The sequence below is a fragment of the Acanthaster planci genome, linkage group LG04 (genome assembly GCF_054643075.1).
Source record: "Acanthaster planci isolate LZ-2023a linkage group LG04, COTS_SCS, whole genome shotgun sequence".
NCBI classification, from domain to species: domain Eukaryota; kingdom Metazoa; phylum Echinodermata; class Asteroidea; order Valvatida; family Acanthasteridae; genus Acanthaster; species Acanthaster planci.
In genome coordinates this window covers 14,617,061-14,633,645 of record NC_141780.1, presented here as the reverse complement: position 1 = coordinate 14,633,645, position 16,585 = coordinate 14,617,061, and the positions used below count along the sequence as shown (strand labels likewise).

The 16,585-nt window shown below is 42.3% G+C and overlaps 1 protein-coding gene across 2 annotated transcripts in view; it reads left to right on the top strand.

Annotated features, from left to right (window-relative positions):
• The first annotated feature begins 596 nt into the window (after positions 1 to 596).
• Positions 597 to 16,585, top strand: part of LOC110973991 (transient receptor potential cation channel subfamily V member 6-like) — a 23,561-nt gene continuing 7,572 nt past the window's right edge. The window contains exons 1-12 of one of the 2 annotated variants that reach the window (XM_087135938.1): positions 597 to 720; positions 4,708 to 4,992; positions 5,899 to 6,043; positions 8,207 to 8,456; positions 9,423 to 9,772; positions 10,270 to 10,495; positions 11,307 to 11,422; positions 11,874 to 11,987; positions 13,461 to 13,571; positions 14,207 to 14,358; positions 14,814 to 14,923; positions 15,260 to 15,366. In XM_087135938.1, coding sequence (XP_086992064.1) covers positions 4,829 to 4,992; positions 5,899 to 6,043; positions 8,207 to 8,456; positions 9,423 to 9,772; positions 10,270 to 10,495; positions 11,307 to 11,422; positions 11,874 to 11,987; positions 13,461 to 13,571; positions 14,207 to 14,358; positions 14,814 to 14,923; positions 15,260 to 15,366 — 1,845 coding nt within the window. In that variant the 5' untranslated portion in view covers positions 597 to 720; positions 4,708 to 4,828. Of the gene's footprint in view, positions 721 to 4,707; positions 4,993 to 5,848; positions 6,044 to 8,206; positions 8,457 to 9,422; positions 9,773 to 10,269; positions 10,496 to 11,306; positions 11,423 to 11,873; positions 11,988 to 13,460; positions 13,572 to 14,206; positions 14,359 to 14,813; positions 14,924 to 15,259; positions 15,367 to 16,585 lie in introns of those variants that run through there. The other variant, XM_087135939.1, reaches the window with a different exon arrangement.

The following is a 16,585-nucleotide window of genomic DNA, read 5'->3' as shown; positions in this document are numbered from 1 at the left end:
GCGGTAAGTCAAAGATTGTTAATGTTTATTGCAGTTTTGAGGGAGGATTAGCGGCCAAAGGAATTTACAAATCAGATTTGTTTTCCAGGAAAAGCAATCCACACCAGCCTCATTTTCGAAACCTTGGGGGGGGGTTGAACGTGGCTGTACCGGGGCTGTGGCGTATCCGGCTTTAGGTGTCGGGGGATTCAAAAACGAATGTGGCTTTGAGCATAGTACTCAACCACAGAGCAAGGAACTTTAACCTGAAGTTGGGGGATAAAAATTTCAAAAGTCTTACTCGCGGTCCCGATATCCTTGCTTTTATTTCATGCATGTTGTTTTCCTAGGGTTCCGTTGCTGATATTTGACAAATAAATATACCGATTACTTTCTTTCCTGTGAAGTATTCTTGGTAAAAAAAAAGTTCCGTCGGGGGAAAGTTCCCCCCCCCCTTCCCGATACGCCATGGTGGAGAACTATTTGCTAGTCGATTTCCACAGACCTCGCCATGGGGGGTAATGCTCTAGAGTGCGCGTGCGTTTATGTTTGTGACCCGCCGCGCCGGCTGCATTTAGCGATCGGTATACTACATGCATATGGAGCAACCAGCGTTAGCAACGCACGCATATCGTGACGCGTGAAGTAGTGTACAAATATCGAATGGTCACTGCACGACGGGGTGTGCGTGGCCGGTTGTTGTGCGTATTTGCGTGATCAAAATGAATGAACTGATGGCAGGTAGGCCTTACTGACTTACTTGATGAATTATCAGGGGAGGATCCTGGACTTTTTCCGGGGGGGCAAGCTGGAGATTTTTGTTAATGTCTCATTTTTGCGGACAACCATGACAACGATGATGAAACAGTCATTTACTCAGGGCCTACGTACATGTAGGCCTAGCATGCCTCGGCCAACATTGTTTACACTGCATTCATATTTCCTATTGCTAGTAATACTAATAGCATGTTAATACTAGTATTAGGCCTATTTTCCCATGTGAGGCCTAGGCCTACCTTTTTTCGTCTTAGAGTGGGGAGGGGGGTTTACATCATGACCGAATTTTCAATAGCATTACAGCGTTACTGCATCCACTATGTAGGCCTGCTGGGAGTCGGTCGTCCCCGGCCTAGTGCCCCGCTTCCTAGACATGCTAGAGTAACCTGAGGCCGCGCCTGAAGGCCAGGCTGAGCCGGTAACATTTCGGCGGAGTTGTTAACATACACTGTAGCCTAAGAATAACGTTATAGAGTTCCATTTATTAACATAATTATTTGGAAAAAATGTTGCATCTTGACTCCAAGTATTTCCCAACAACATCGGTAGGCCTATATGTTTCTCAGTCCATAATTCGTGTCTTTCCAGCATTTCTGTAATGACTGACTTTTATTGAGATGATTTGAAAAGTGGAGTCAGGATGCAACATTTCTTCCGACTATTTTTTCCCTTCAGTAGTAAATCAGCCATTGGAAAGCGATAACTAGGCCTATCCCCATAATCTTGCTCACAGTATACATACTGTGGGCGATGACATCCTAAAATGTCTTTCCCATGTAGCCTACTGTATGTTGTCAATTGCCAAAACTGGCAAGAATTCTAGCGACATCCTCCCACATTGACTCTTCTTCCTGTTTTTGCAACTCCATGCAAACATGGAAATTGGTTGCACTTGCACAGTTTCAGTATGGAGGAATAGTGTGTTCCGTATTCCTCCATTGTTTGAGGTATGGCATGTACTTACAAGGGGGCATGTCTTGGTGAAATATAAAGAAGTTTTTCTTGAAACAAAAAGGGAGATCGGAATAAAAGTTGAGGGTAGTCCCTGCAACCAATTACATACATGTGGGCTTACACTTCCACTTTTCTTCTTGAAAAACTACATTTTGGTTGTAAATAATAATGAAGAACTTCCAAATGTTTCACATTTCTGATCACCGAGTTTCATCAGCACCAGCAAGTTTGAAAAGGGGTCCAAGATGATTCCTTTGTCATTCCCCTACGGACCAGGATACCCCTTTTCCTTGCTAAAATCTACCCCCCGACCACCACCAAAAAGGAAGGAAGAATTTACTTTATAAAAAGGGGCCCCTTTTTTGTTGGTGCTAATGCATATATTTGCCATGGCCCTTGGGACCTGGGACTTCAGAAGAAGTAGCAGGGACATGGGGATTTCAAAAAAAACGTTTCCCGTGAGCTGTGACAATAACAGGGTCTTGGTGGGTGTTATAATTAGAAACACCTTACCTGTAGGTATCTTGTCTAGGATTTGTGCCCAGGATGTCAAGTGATGTCCAGCTTTGAAACTCTTTCCATATGCTGGAAGATTGAAATCTGAATCTTAAGTAAAGTAACAACAGCCTTTCAGCTATTTGTTGGGCTGCAGCTTACCCATTATACATTTTATATGCAGACATGAACCACTTAAAGATATGAAACCCTGAACTTTATTTACAGTATGCATAGTGTTTTAGGCATGGTACACTGGTCAATTAAGTGAGGTACGTACACATACATACATGTACATGTAATACAGCTAACCTTGGCCTTAACTGAGCTCAGATCTATGGGTCTGTTGCGTGTTGCTAGGCTACCATGCATCCTTCATTGGATAATCACAAAAAAAATCATGCAGTCATCTGTAACTTTGGAAAAGAATATCGAACTAATTTTTTTATGGCCATCATGCCCAAATATTTTTCTTGCTTGACTATTGACGACCTTATTAGGAACATGTAAATAGGATCACAGAATGAATCACTGAATTTAATGTCTTGCACAGCAGGGGTTAAATTTGTCAGGAGTTTACCCGATTCGCAGGAATTTTTGACCAGGATTTTCAAACAATCTGTGTTAAAGTCTGGAATATCCCAAGCGTACCACTGTGGTCTTTTTACATAAAAGCTGACCTAGAACAAGGAAAGTGGGTATGATTCATCAAAGGGATGTCTTGAGGCAAATGCAAATGTACATACTGTAGACCTTTAAGTGTAATTAGAGTTCTTTTTGTGTGTGTCCCTGTCACATCTGACATATGATTTTGTAAGTTCAGAACACACTTTCTAATTTCCAAGAGTGATGAATTAATGCTAATTATACATACCTGCCAAAAAACTAGTAATAGTTTGAAATCGATTCCGGTGATATTTCTGTGTCAAATACCAAATACCATTTTCAAAAAGCTGTCACATGTCACCTCAGCAAATTTGAAGATAAATGATAGTCCTTGAGATATTCGGATAGTTTGACGTTTTACTGCCAGTTTCATTAACATCTCAGTTGTCATTCTTATAACATTTTATACAAATTCTGTTGTTTTATTCTTGGCATGTAAACATTTGCAATCTTCAATTTATTTTTTGTACAAAGTCAATAAATTGTTGGATTTTAAAGATTGATTGTGACAGTAAGTCCAGGTTGATATCCTAGAATTGGGAATAAAACAAATTTTGATGAAAGCACAGGGTCCTCATTATTTTATGACACTAATATGACGAATTTCACCAGGGTGTGACGGGTTTTCCCTGATTGCATTACATTTGCAGGCATTTCTAGTTACGAAGTGTAACACTGAAAACAGTGTTTGGTTTAAATTTGTACCTGTGGGAAATCTTACAAATACACATGTACAGTTTTGTGCTTTGTATGTTTTTATCGACCTGTAAATTTTTCACAGGTCATTTTTACTGGAACTCGCCAAGTCCACAAACAAATTGTGACTTAAATCTTACTCAAGCCCAAATGTATGTAAGCAACTCAAGCCAATAACTCCACTTCCAAGTATCCTTTATTTTTAACCATGTGAGGTTAAGTATGCAAAGCGCATATAGAAAAAAAAGCAATTATCATTGTCTGTCTAGCAGGATGTGTCAATTTGCTGGAAAGGTATAATCACCTGGGTCCCATTAATGTGGATAATTCCCTGGTGCTTTGAAGATTTGAGCACTCACTGTGGAAATGGTTGGCTAATAATCCTCAAGACCAGTAGCAGGCACCGTGCTATGTAGTTGTATGATATTTTGCCTGCCTGTGGACATGTACATGTAATCAGTACATTTTAGGGAGTATTCTTAAATCTGAACAACTCCACTCCACTCAAGCTGGCCACCAAGGTCACTTAATATTGTAGATCTTTTAACATATTAATTTTTTTTCTGATGTTAATTAAGCATTCTTCATTTCTTTGCTTTCTGCATACATGTTTAGCATTCAAACAAATTGAGGCTACTTTGGTGCATCAAAACTACATTCATCATTATTACAAAAAAGGACAAAGAAATTGAGCTTACTTGACATGCATTCCATAAAATGCTAATATACCAATATCGTCATTTTCCGTGAGTGGCCTCTCATAAATCTAATACAATGTGTAGTACATTATAGTCAGTTCATCACTAGTCACATGGTTTAGTCACCAGTATAAACAGGGCAAACAGCGTCCATAAATGTACGTTTTGTCAAAGTTGATCAGAATTTACATGTAGCTTGTGACTTGACTTGCGATTAGGGGAGTATGATGGACTTGTGTCCGACTTGTAGGGACTTGAGATGGACTCGGCTACAATACTGCGTGTGTGAAAGGTCTCTGTTTGTAAAAACTAAGATTGGAGATTGGCAATTAGTCCCTGTAAGAGATTGTCACTGATGTGTGCCTTAACCATCACAATCGTGGTACTTGTACGTGTAGGTTGACTGAAAAACCATATCTTTCTGTTTGTGCTGTTTCTCCAGAATTGGCTCAAGAAAATGAGCAGAAATTCTAGCAGGCTTAACGCGACGAGACTTTGAGAGCTGACAGGCCTGAGAATGCTGTCCTACTGAGGAGTCGAGTGTGGAAACACTTTGTGGCAAGATGGGCACAACTGTGGGTGCGGCCCTGCGGCGGTACTTCCCATTTCCATGCTTGGCCCAGGGACTGATGGAGTCAGACGATTCGGAGTGGCGGAAGCAGAATGAGAACAAGAATGCCATCTACGACCTCATCTACTTCGGCGGTCAGGGGAAGCTGGTGGAAGGGTGAGTGATTTTTGTGGGCCGTGGGCTCTTTGTGAAGGGTAAATGACTGTTTTGGAAAGTCACAGCTTTGGCCAGCACCATCACTCAAGCATCTAGGGGTAATGGATGCTGGCGCAAGCCCACAGCTTACCGGTACGAACATGGAGACCTGTGCACTTGTTATCCCCGGCTACATCAAAGACTGTGCCATGGCGCAGTTCAGCTAAAAAAAAATAATACCATTGGAAGATTTGAAACGGATAGCTACAGGAACATTTCATGGAGTCCCGTGATTCAAGTGCTTGTATAGGACTTTTTATCAGTGAACTAGTGGTTTGGTGGTCTTCCACACAATTATCTTTGATTCTCATTTGGCTGTTGAGTGAAATGGTACCCTTGTCAATCTAATGTTTATCGTAATTGCTGGTTTGCTTCATAGATCACTTGTAAAGAACAATTCATGTTACCTTTCTTGCCTTCAGCCTTTACAAACTGAAAAGGTACTTCCTTTTTTCAGTTCAAACTTACTGGTAGAATGTGTGGTTTCCCTCTTTTTGGACACTGATCTTGGAAGTATTTGTAGTCCTACTAGGCCTCTGTTGTTGAGTGTCTGTTCCTCTGCTCTTTTGCCACTAAATTTTTCCCATAGTGACGTAGTAAGAAGGGGCTGTGCATGATAAGAAGTTTTTGTTAATGTTTCTCTAGTGTTTTGGGTTCTGTGAAGTTAGCTGTTCAATAGATGTGTACTTCTGAGGAGTAAACATGACACATGTAGATTACGTCATGGACATGCACATGTAAATTATTACCATGAACCATACTGGCCACTGCAGTTGTACAGTGCAATCCCTTCAATCTTTTCATTGAAAAAATGAAGAATGCCTTGGATGTGACTGGCTAATTTGTTCGTGGTTTGGTGGATCACAGCTACCGAAACAGAAAGAGCGATGCCGAGTTCCAGGCCCTGATCAGGAAGGAGGTGGGACCCTTCCTCTTCAATGGCGGCCAGGGGAAGATCATCAATGAATGGGACTACATCCAGTACCGGAAAAGCACTGTTGATGACAAGAAGGTAAATTAGGTCATGGCTGAAGACCGTGGCTGGTAGCTAAACGTGATATTCTCTCCTGTAGAGTCCCAAAAACATCATTTTGAACTAGGAAGTGTAGTGCAAGCTAAGGGAGTACATGCGCGTGTTCGTTCACACACTGGCTCTCGTGCTAGTGTGCCTTTACACACATACATGTAATTGTTTGGTTGGCGTTTTCACTGAAGTACTCCAGGGATGCCAACTTGTATGATTTAGGCATAATTTTTACTATTTGTTTAATCCGTTTACGACTGTATGATCCAGAGTAAGATTTTTACAGTTTCCAACTCGAAGGTACAAGATCATACAGTTGTGTTGTATATAAACACCACGTACCTAAGCTACCGGAAGCACGGGGCCGGCCTCATAATGCGCATCAGAAATGTATCGCTGGCATCCCACAGTTTGTGCGTACAAGCTGCATGAGGAGCAGTAGAAACCAGCGTGGTTGAATCATCTGTTTGCCCCAGTTAACGCTATGATGAACAGGGGGTGAATAGGCACGATTGCACTTCAAATGCAACGTGATTGTGTACGTCCATGCATGGTACATGCACCGATATCGTACACACGTGTGTCGAACATCAGGATCATGTGAAAAGTTGACCGAAGTGAAGGACTGTCGAGGATTTGATTCTTGGATATTTGGTGAGCAACTGGACTGGAATTTTGCATAATGGCAACAAGTGAGCTGAAGCTCAAGGACAAATACACCACAAAAATGGGTGTTTATTGCAAAGTCTTGTCGTGGAGAAGCTTACAATTACATGTTTTAATAATAATAATTGACATTTATAAAGCGCCCAATCCATCAAGCTGCTCCCAGGCGCTGTACATCAAAATATAAATACATGTATATAAATATAACCTACATGTACCATAATTAAAATCAACACTAAGAAAGTAAAAATGCTTGTTTAAAAAGGTGCGTCTTCAGCCCGGTCTTAAAACTCTCGGCATTCCTAGACTCTCTAAAATGAACTTCAAGCTGGTTCCAGAGATGGGGACCAGCCACAGAAAACATCCTCTCACCAGCAGAAGACAGCCTAGTTTTTGGAAGAGTATGCCTGGATGATTCCAGCACGGAACGAGTGAATCGACTAGGAAAGCAAATCACTTAAATAACTTGGAGCACTGTCGTGGAGACATTTAAAGATCAGGAGACACACTTTAAAATCTACCCTATTTTACTGGCAACCAATGTAATTGCATCAGGGCAGGAGTGATGTGGTCAAATTTCTTGCCATTAGTTAGTAACCTTGCTGCAGCATTCTGAACTCTCTGCAAAGGAGCAAGGGCTGACGCTGATTGACCTATTAAAACAGAGTTACAATAGTCTATGCGAGATGTAATAAGTGCATGAATATTTTTGCAACGTTTGTAACTGTGACAAGACAAATATTGCATCGAGAAGCACATTAGTTGCATGTAGGCCAAGAAAAAATAGCTCTGCTTCCGATTAAATAGGGTCAGTACGTAAAGGTTAGGATTTTTGGACAATTTTTTGTGCTGAATGAATGGGGTGAAAGTTGTCAAAAATTTTCCAGAAGTAATGTGGAAATATGATCAACAGTTACAAGTCATACTTGCACAATGCTAGTTAGGTAAATACAAGTGTCTTGTGTTTGATTTACCGTTTCCGCCAGAAATGGCAGCATGGAGCTGCATTTCCACAGGGAGATGAGATGGTTTCTGGAATGTCCATTAATCCGATAAGCAAGCATGTGCCTCATATTCCCTGGTAATTTGGTGCTATTTTAATAGAGTCATTATTATTATTATTATTTTTTATTTATACTGGGTGGCTCATTCAGTTCATAAAAAACTGTTCTCCCATGAGTCCCAGTGAACAAGCATAAGACAAGAGAAAAAGAGAATTAAAATTGAACCAGGTAAAACTACATATCTATAGATATAAAGATTATTGTTGTTGTTTCAAGTGACTCTCGTTAATCGGTATTTGTGTGTTTGGCTGTATATCAAAAGTTGGCCACTGCCTGTCGATTTTTTGGAAAATCAAAATTTATCTCTTGGTGAATGAAACTGCAGTTATTGACATTATGAAGAATCAAGCGACTTTTGGAATTCTTTGCTACGAGATTCTGTTGCTTGTTTAATTTTTAAACCTTTTCCTTTCGCTCTCAGAGGAAGATCCTGGACACCATGTCGGACCACGAGCTGATGCTCGAGTTCCAGGAGTACCAGCAGATGGCCTTCAACCGCTTTACGGAGCACCAGGCCTGCTGGGACCTGGCCAAGCGGGGCGAGGTTGGCGAGACTATCCTGCACCTTTGCTACCTCAACAACACCAAGACCCACCGGGAGATTGCCCGCTTCCTGCTGGAGACCTACCCCAAGCTGGCCTTGGATGTCTACGAGGGGGCCGAGTATTACGGTGAGGAAATTTATTGGGCTGTCAGAGAGATTTTGCACACAAACCGGTGGCTTGTACACGTACGTTTTGTTCGAGGGCACCTCTCCACAGTTGCATTTTCAGAGCACATCTTGGTCCGTATGCATGAGCTGGGAGGGCATTCGTTGAGTGAAGCATGGTAGACAGATTCACATACCAAACGGACCAACAGATGCCTATGCCATTCTGTTACTCAAATAATTAATCAAATCATGGATCGATATTTTACAGTGATTACTTGGTTACATTGCCCCATTCAATTAGCCACAAACCACTTCATGAAAATGCAAGCTTCCTGTCAGAAGGCTCAAGAGAATGGCCAATATTTTCTTATGTCTGCCAATCTCATGCCAAAAATGTGGAATGAATACAACTGGATGGCATGACTTGTGTAAGGATGCTTGAAGCAAGAAAAATGCCCCCAGATGGACTGCATGCTTCTTTTATTGTCGATTAAGCCTTGCAAGAAAGTCGATGGAGAAAACAACTGCTGTTTGGAATAATCAAACCCTCGTTCAAAAAGGGAATGATTAACTAATTGATGAAATAATCAGAAACTTTCCAGCTTTGTTCTGCTATTCGTTAATAAACTTTATTGGTCAGTCTATTGTTTCGCTTTGTGTACTTACAAACATGTAATAGCTATCCAACCAGTACCATCCAATATGGCAGTCTCCAATGTAAACTTAGAACATGCATGTCAACTTTGTTACCTTGTTGGAAAACACACCCAAGTGATGAATACTTGTTCAGAGATTCATCATTTTACAGTGAAATCATGAATAATGGAATAAATTTTAAGAACTGCAAATGAGCTACTATGCTTTTGACACTGGTGAGTAGGGAACAGTGTGTTTTCCTCTGTTTTCCAAGAGTGTTTTCCTCTGAGGTGTGCATGAGGTCATTTTCATATCAAGAACAAAATTGATATTCACCCATGTTACACAGGGGAAAATGCTGTCCACATGGCCATTGCCAACAAGGACATGGAATCGGTCCGGCTGCTGGTCGGCCAGTACAACGCCGAGCTGGACCGCCGGGCGACTGGCCGCTTCTTCCGACCCCACGATCTCCGTGACCCAAAGCAGATCAAGCTGAAGCCTTCCAACTATGAGGGCAATGTCTACTATGGCGAGTACCTCCTGGCATTTGCTGCCAGCGTGGGCAGCACCGAGATCTACGACTACCTGATCCAGGAGAGCCTGAAGCAGCGGTTAGGCCAGGGCCAGGTCAATCCCAATGCCAGAGACTCGTTTGGGAACACCGTGATGCACATGGTCATTATTCACAATCAAAAGGTACGACGATTGGAAATTTTTGTCATTATCAAATTCTTTCTTGTATTGTCTTTGATGTGCGTGCACGTTAAGGCAGCAAAGTGCGTAACCTTTGAAGAAAATTTAAGTTTTCCGATGTCAGAAGAAACCTTGAAATAGTATTTAGGAAAGACTTCCATACCAGGACATCACTTGACACCCTGTGCACAAACCCTATGAGACCAGTGTGAAAAATTAAAAACTATTTGCGTACACATAGTTACCCCAGTGCACAGAGATGTTCAAGTATATCAACCAGCTGATAGTCTTAGAATGCCTTATTAGCCTGATGATCAGGGTAACAATGATATTGCACCTTGACTGTAGCGTACACACTGTTCCCCCAGTGCACAGAGATGTTCAAGTATATCAACCAGCTGATAGTCTTAGAATGCCTTTATTGGCCTGACGAGCAGGGATAACAGTGATATTGTACCTTGACTGTAGTGCACAGTATATATTGTAATCCCAATGTACAGAGCATGTTCAAGCATGTCATCCAGCACAACAAGATGCCGGCCAACTATCACATAGCCAACAATGCTGGCCTGACCCCGCTGGAGCTGTCCTACCGGCTGGGCCGCAACGAGCTCTTTGCCCGCCTGCTAGACCTGGCCAGTGAGACCCAGTGGGCTTATGGCAACCTGGCCTATGTTGCCTACCCTCTGGGCATGCTGGATACCATAGGAAAAGATGGGGCACTCAGTAAGTGGTACTTTAAAAAGTGGTATTCAGACAGCATATCATGCTCAAAATGAAGCACTTCCTAGGTCGTTCTAGAACATTAATTTGCATGTACTTATTGTAGGATCAACCCTATATCAGCTTGTCTATATGCCAACTCACATGCTTTGGACATGTTCCAGTTGGCATGACATTGGGTTTTGTTCTTGAATGACCTCACCTTTTGGGGCTCACTGTGAGGCACCTAGCTGTCATCGTTAGTTTCCGTGTATGTTACAGTGTTTCATGCTGTCAAAGTCTGGAATATTCTTCAGAAAGCATCGTGGAGTTGGAATTTTCTCAGATGCTTCACCGTAGATCTTCAGAGTCATTGGTTCTTAGCCTGCTGCGTGTGAAGTTCTTTGCAAGCTGCGATGTCTAGTGTCACGCTTTGTTGGCGTGGCTCGACTTGGCTCGGCAATAACACATATGCCCAGGGTAGCTATCAGCTGCATTTAATTTCCCACGGACATGTTTGCTATTGTGGCAGGCAGCCAAGACTTCCTAACCGTTCTCTGAGGAAATTGGACTAGTTGTTAGGGATATTCTGGACTTCACATTTGGGTTGCTTTCGTAAACCTGACTAAGCTCATCCACTGCTAGGTTAAGGGTTGGAAAACATCAAATGATCACTCTTTCACCATCGTAAGGTTTATCTCCAAAGTTTTTTGTGAAGGATTTAAATAGTTAACCACTATCAGAGTCAATGTACAGGAGAGCCAAGTGTTGAAGAAAGTCCTTAAAAACTTTGTTGGAGCATAAAAATCAAACTTTAGTTTCTCGTTTCATCCAGACAAGCACTCGGCACTCCGAACAATCATCAAAAAAGACGACCCCCAACACCTGAGGATGTTGGAAGGTCAAGTCATCAATCAGCTACTACAGGAGAAGTGGAAGAGATATGCCAGGGTTGGTGCTCATCCGTTCCATTAAGACACTTCCCTGTTTTTCTGAATGGTATCTGCATGAACTAAAGGGATTAACCCGCAACTTTGCTGTGAAAAGAGTTCTTGCTTACAAGAGCCTGTTCTGCTACAAAACTTGCCAAAAACTGATAACTGCCTGTACATATGTTGCCAGTTTTCATAACGACATGGCTCTTCCAGTGCAGACATTGCTTCAGCAGGACAGGGAGTTCTATCACCAAGCAATGGTCACTTGTTTGCATTGAATAGTAATCTGTAAGGGCAATCTTCATAGTGATTTCTTTGTAAGTTTGGCTTGCCTAGGGTGGCTCACAGAGCTTTGCGCACAGGAATGGAACATTTCTTGGGGTCATTTTGACGTCATTTCCTTGAAGTACCTAATTACGGCTTTGTCCTTTGTTTATTTCTGGTCTGATTTATTCCTCTTAATTTAGGGGCATTTCATCTTCAAGTTTGTGTGGGCTTGTTTGCATCTGACCCTTCTCAGCCTCTCAATCACCCTGAGACCCGAAGGAGATCTGCTCTCAGGAAGCGATAACATTACAAAGGTCAGCCGCTGGAGAGCGTTAATGCAGTAGAGCTTAATAGATGCAATGGAGGGTGTATATACAGAAAAGATTGTGTTCTCTATGTTAAACCGCTTACTACTGGACACTTATACCTTTCCTGATGATACAGCTCTCAAACAATGATGTAAATACTCATTTACCAGAAAAACTGAGTTCAGGTGCTGAATTTGGGGTTTTGGCCTGGCCACCCCAGGCTTTCAAGCACCTCTCGTCAGCCAGTGCAGTAACCCAGAGGGGATTTGGTCACGGTTTAAGTGCTATACCCCAAGAGTGAGCAATTAGTAGCGCTTGACTTTAAGAGTGTGGGGTAGTTAATAACAAACGTGGTGTTTACTTTTGTGAAGTTATGAAACCCCATTTTCCAGTTTTAATTGTTGAAATTGTGCACAGATGCCTGAGTTGGTGAAACTCCTAAATCCATGAAATTGTCTGTTCAGCTGTAGAGGAGCGCATTTCAAATAGTTTACAGTATAGTAGATCTGGCACATAGTTACAAGAAGGGTGAAATAGCTACCAGTACTTGCAGTGTTGACAGATCAAGCAGACAACATCACCGTTCCTGCTGCAGCGATACACAGTGAAATCGGGGACCAGATTCTTAATGGAGAAATTCTCCTTATGAAATAATGGTTCATATTTGTACACATCGAGCTGGAAACTTCTCATGCCCGGCCCACTCTGTGCTGTTTTTGCTTGGGGTATTGCTTTAGCACAAAAAAAAACACACAAGACACACAAAATGCAGCAAATCTAAGTAAGCATCTTGTGAACAGCGTTAGCAAATGCATGACTAGCTGCGGTGGACTTTCAGTAGTTGGTGAAGACAACTGTACTCGCTCAACGTGACCTCACTAAATTGAGAGTGTCATCTTCTTTAGAAACAGTTAAAGTTACAGAATGTGATTTTACTTGCCGGTACTTCTCAAGTTGTGAGAAATGTGAGCACGAAACGGATGACTGCTACTACAGCACCATTGTGTGAGCATTAGTGGATACCACACATACAGTCTATTCACCATGCAGCTGCTGGTTCAATGGGGCCTGCTGCTGGACAAAGCCCTCCATTCAGGGCATGCCACAGCCCAGCAGTCACGGTCAAAATCATAATCCTGCCATGAAGGGGTTAATACATTTTTAAATACTCTTGGCTTGGTTGGTTAATCCTGACATCCTGGCATATTTACTAGGGACCTCCTTAAATCCTCCAAATTGTCCTCAGAAAAGCAGTGGTACATGCCTTGTATTGAAACTGGCATGAAGCTGCAGATATCAAGTGCTGGACACTACGTGCTTTGGGCTTGCAAAACCTCCAAAATCCCTTGGTAGATTTGGACGCATTGAGGGAGTGGGATTCAAGATGTGAGTGGATGGTGAAAATTGTACCCAAATTGATTTGCTCTCTGAGAAGAGTGAGGAGTGACGTCTATTTTAATGGTGGCTGTTTTTTGTCAGTTACGTTACTTCACGGAAGTGTGCGTCATCATCGGCTGTGTGGCCAAGACGGTAGTGGAGTGCATTGAGATCAGATCCAGAGGATCACTGCTGGATTATTGCAAGAGTCTGGTGAGTTGCAAAACAAAACCTACAAAGTTCTGTATATTGTACCATTTCTCAGAACAGGTGAATTTGCATCCTAATTAAATTGTTAGTGGTTGAATGTTAATATACAGATTATGAATATGATTATGAAGTGCAGTGGTAAAAACAATTTCATAAGGTGACGGATGGAATGTTTACTTTGTGGAACGGGACATAAAACTCCATCTGTTATCAAATGAAATGATTCCTTCCATTGCATGAATGTGAAACCAAAGATCCATTATTTGTTGCATACAATGTCTGAATGATTAGTGAATACATCCCCGCCGGAATAAATGCTTGCATCATCAACAAGTTCACAAATTCCATTTTGTGACCACGGAATGGAATGATCTGTTTAATGTGAGACAGAATGTCTGTATTGTGGTAAAACCACATTGGGCAAGTAATTTTCCAAATGAGAAAAGTGTTTTGCTTGCATTGTCATTCCTGTTGTCTAAACTGTTGAGCTGCGCAAAGAAATCAGGAGGTTGGAAGTGTCATTCAGATCATGTGCAGTATTTTTCAAAATACCACTCGAATTACGTGGGCCACTTACAATTTTACAATTCCCAACTGTTCAATTTACGCGGGATTCTTCTCTGCTCCCTCCCGTCCAGTACATTCTTCCCTTCAAAGGTCTGTTCATGTGCGCCATTATCATGTTGTACATCTGCGTACCGCTACGCTTCCTCGGTCTCCGTCAAATTGAGGACAGGCTGCTCATCATCATTATGCCTTTCTCCTTCGCCTACATATTGTTCTTCTACCGGTACGATTTCAGTTTTGAAATACTTTTTTTTGGCCAGTCAACTTGTCTCATGTGTCCTCTGTTTGTATTTTGTTTTATTTTTGGCGGTACAGTGCAAAACACTTCAATAAAAATGGAAACTTCAATCGTAAGAATGTGATTTTTATTGACAAACATCTGGAATCACATCTCCCTCTCCCAAACTCCACATCAAGGGCCAACTTTGATCCATGACATACTTTCATATTTACTCTCAGTTTCCCAAAATGAAATGCTCACCTGGCTTTCAGTTTAGCATGGACAATTAAAGTCTATTGTCGACTTTGCCTTTGGTTAGAAGGTCATCTCAAATGTTGTAATCATATATTGAATATTTACGTCCTCCCACCATGCTTTTCACATTTCAACATTCATGACATCCCCCCTTCCCCCACCCTTGAAGTAACTTTTGTCTGCTGCCCTCTGTTGCTCTACAGAGGTCACCAGAAGCTTGGACCGCTCATTGTCATGATAGGCAAGATGACCAAAGGAGATGTCTGTCGCTTTGCCATCATCTACGTCATTTTCATCTTCATTTTCGGGGAAGGTGAGTTTATTCATATTTTTCACTTCAAAAATAAGAAGTAGAATAGAAATAACAATGATAACGATGAATTGTTATATACTGTTACAATTCGCATTGAAATCTTGTCAGTTTTTTTTTTTTAACACAGTTTTGTACCGTTTACTTGCTTTAAATTTCCTGTGCTGTGTTTCCTCTATCCCAGCATTCCAAAAATTTGTTCTTTGCTGAATGAAATATATTTATCCGCCTTCGCACAAAGCTTTGTTTTTGTGGGGTTTTGGGGGGGTTTTTTTGGTCACATCTTTCAGCTGACGTTGCCGTAACCATTTTCTGTTCTTATCACCTCTTCCTGCCCAGCATTTTTCTACCTGTTCAAAGGTGTGGATCCAGGGATATCCCAAGACTTCCAGACTTGGAATGGCTCCATGATGATGGCATTCCTCATGGCGTTTGGAGATTTCCCAGTGAGAAACTCCTTCTTAGAAAATCCTCCTTTAGTAAAAAAGATTGTGTAATTTGCACACTAAAAAAGCGTGGGCCAAAGTTTAAAGTCTTGTAATGCTCAATATTGTTGAGGAAGATTCCACAAATCTTAACTCTGAAAAGAAAAGGGGGCAGTGTATTTAGTTTTGCATCCTTTATAGTCCACATTGATATGTCATTGTCATTATCGTGCAACTGGGCCTACATTTAGGAATCCACACAAGGTTGTATTTCTAATGTAGTAACCGGTAGCAGTTTCTGCAAACCTGAGTTTCTGTTCACTTACGGTTTTTATCATCGAATATAACAAATCAGAACTCCATAACTATTAAGTAAGATTTGAAGCTTTGCATGGTGAATGAAACATGAGAAATGGGTTTGCGGGTACACCATGGAATCAATCTCTTTGGACGAGGTGTGGTTCTTAAAAAGTCATGGACCGTGCAGCGTACTCCAACAAGGTACAAGAAATCCTCACATCCGGCACCTACCACCCCCGCCCAAGGACCCCACTTAAGCCATCGAGAAACGCATCGCCAGCCGCCTCCTCTCCCTCCTCTGCTCCAACTCCATCCCAGCAGACCTGTACCTCCACCTCCGCCCATCAGCATCTACCTGTCCAAGATTCTTCGGTCAACTCAAGATCCACAAACCGGACATCCCCCTGCGCCCAATTGTGTCTTCAAGGGGCTCACCGACGTACGAGACCGCCCGCTTCCTGACCGGCCTCCTCCAGCCCCTGATCTGCAACACTCCACACCGCATCTCCAATTCGTGAAGCGCACGAGAAACCTGTCACTACAGCCAACAGACATCATGGTGAGCTTCGACGTGGTGTCGCTATTCACCAATGTCCCCACCGAAGAAGCATGCCAGATTGCCAAGGATTGGGTGGACAGTGACCCCTCCCCCGCTGACCGCACAGCTCTCTCCTCTGCCCAGACCACAAACCCACCATTTGGCTGCGCTATGTTGAGGACACATTCGTCATATGGCCCCATGGTCAAGATCACCTCCAAGAATTCCTTGAGTACCTCAACAAGCAATAAGCAAATTCACCATAGAACAAGAACAAGACAGACACCTCTCCTTCTTAGATGTTCAACTGTCCAGAAACGCAGACGGTACCCTCAATCACAGTGTCCACCGCAAGCCCACCCACACCGACCGGTACCTGCACCAGCGATCTTTCCACCACCC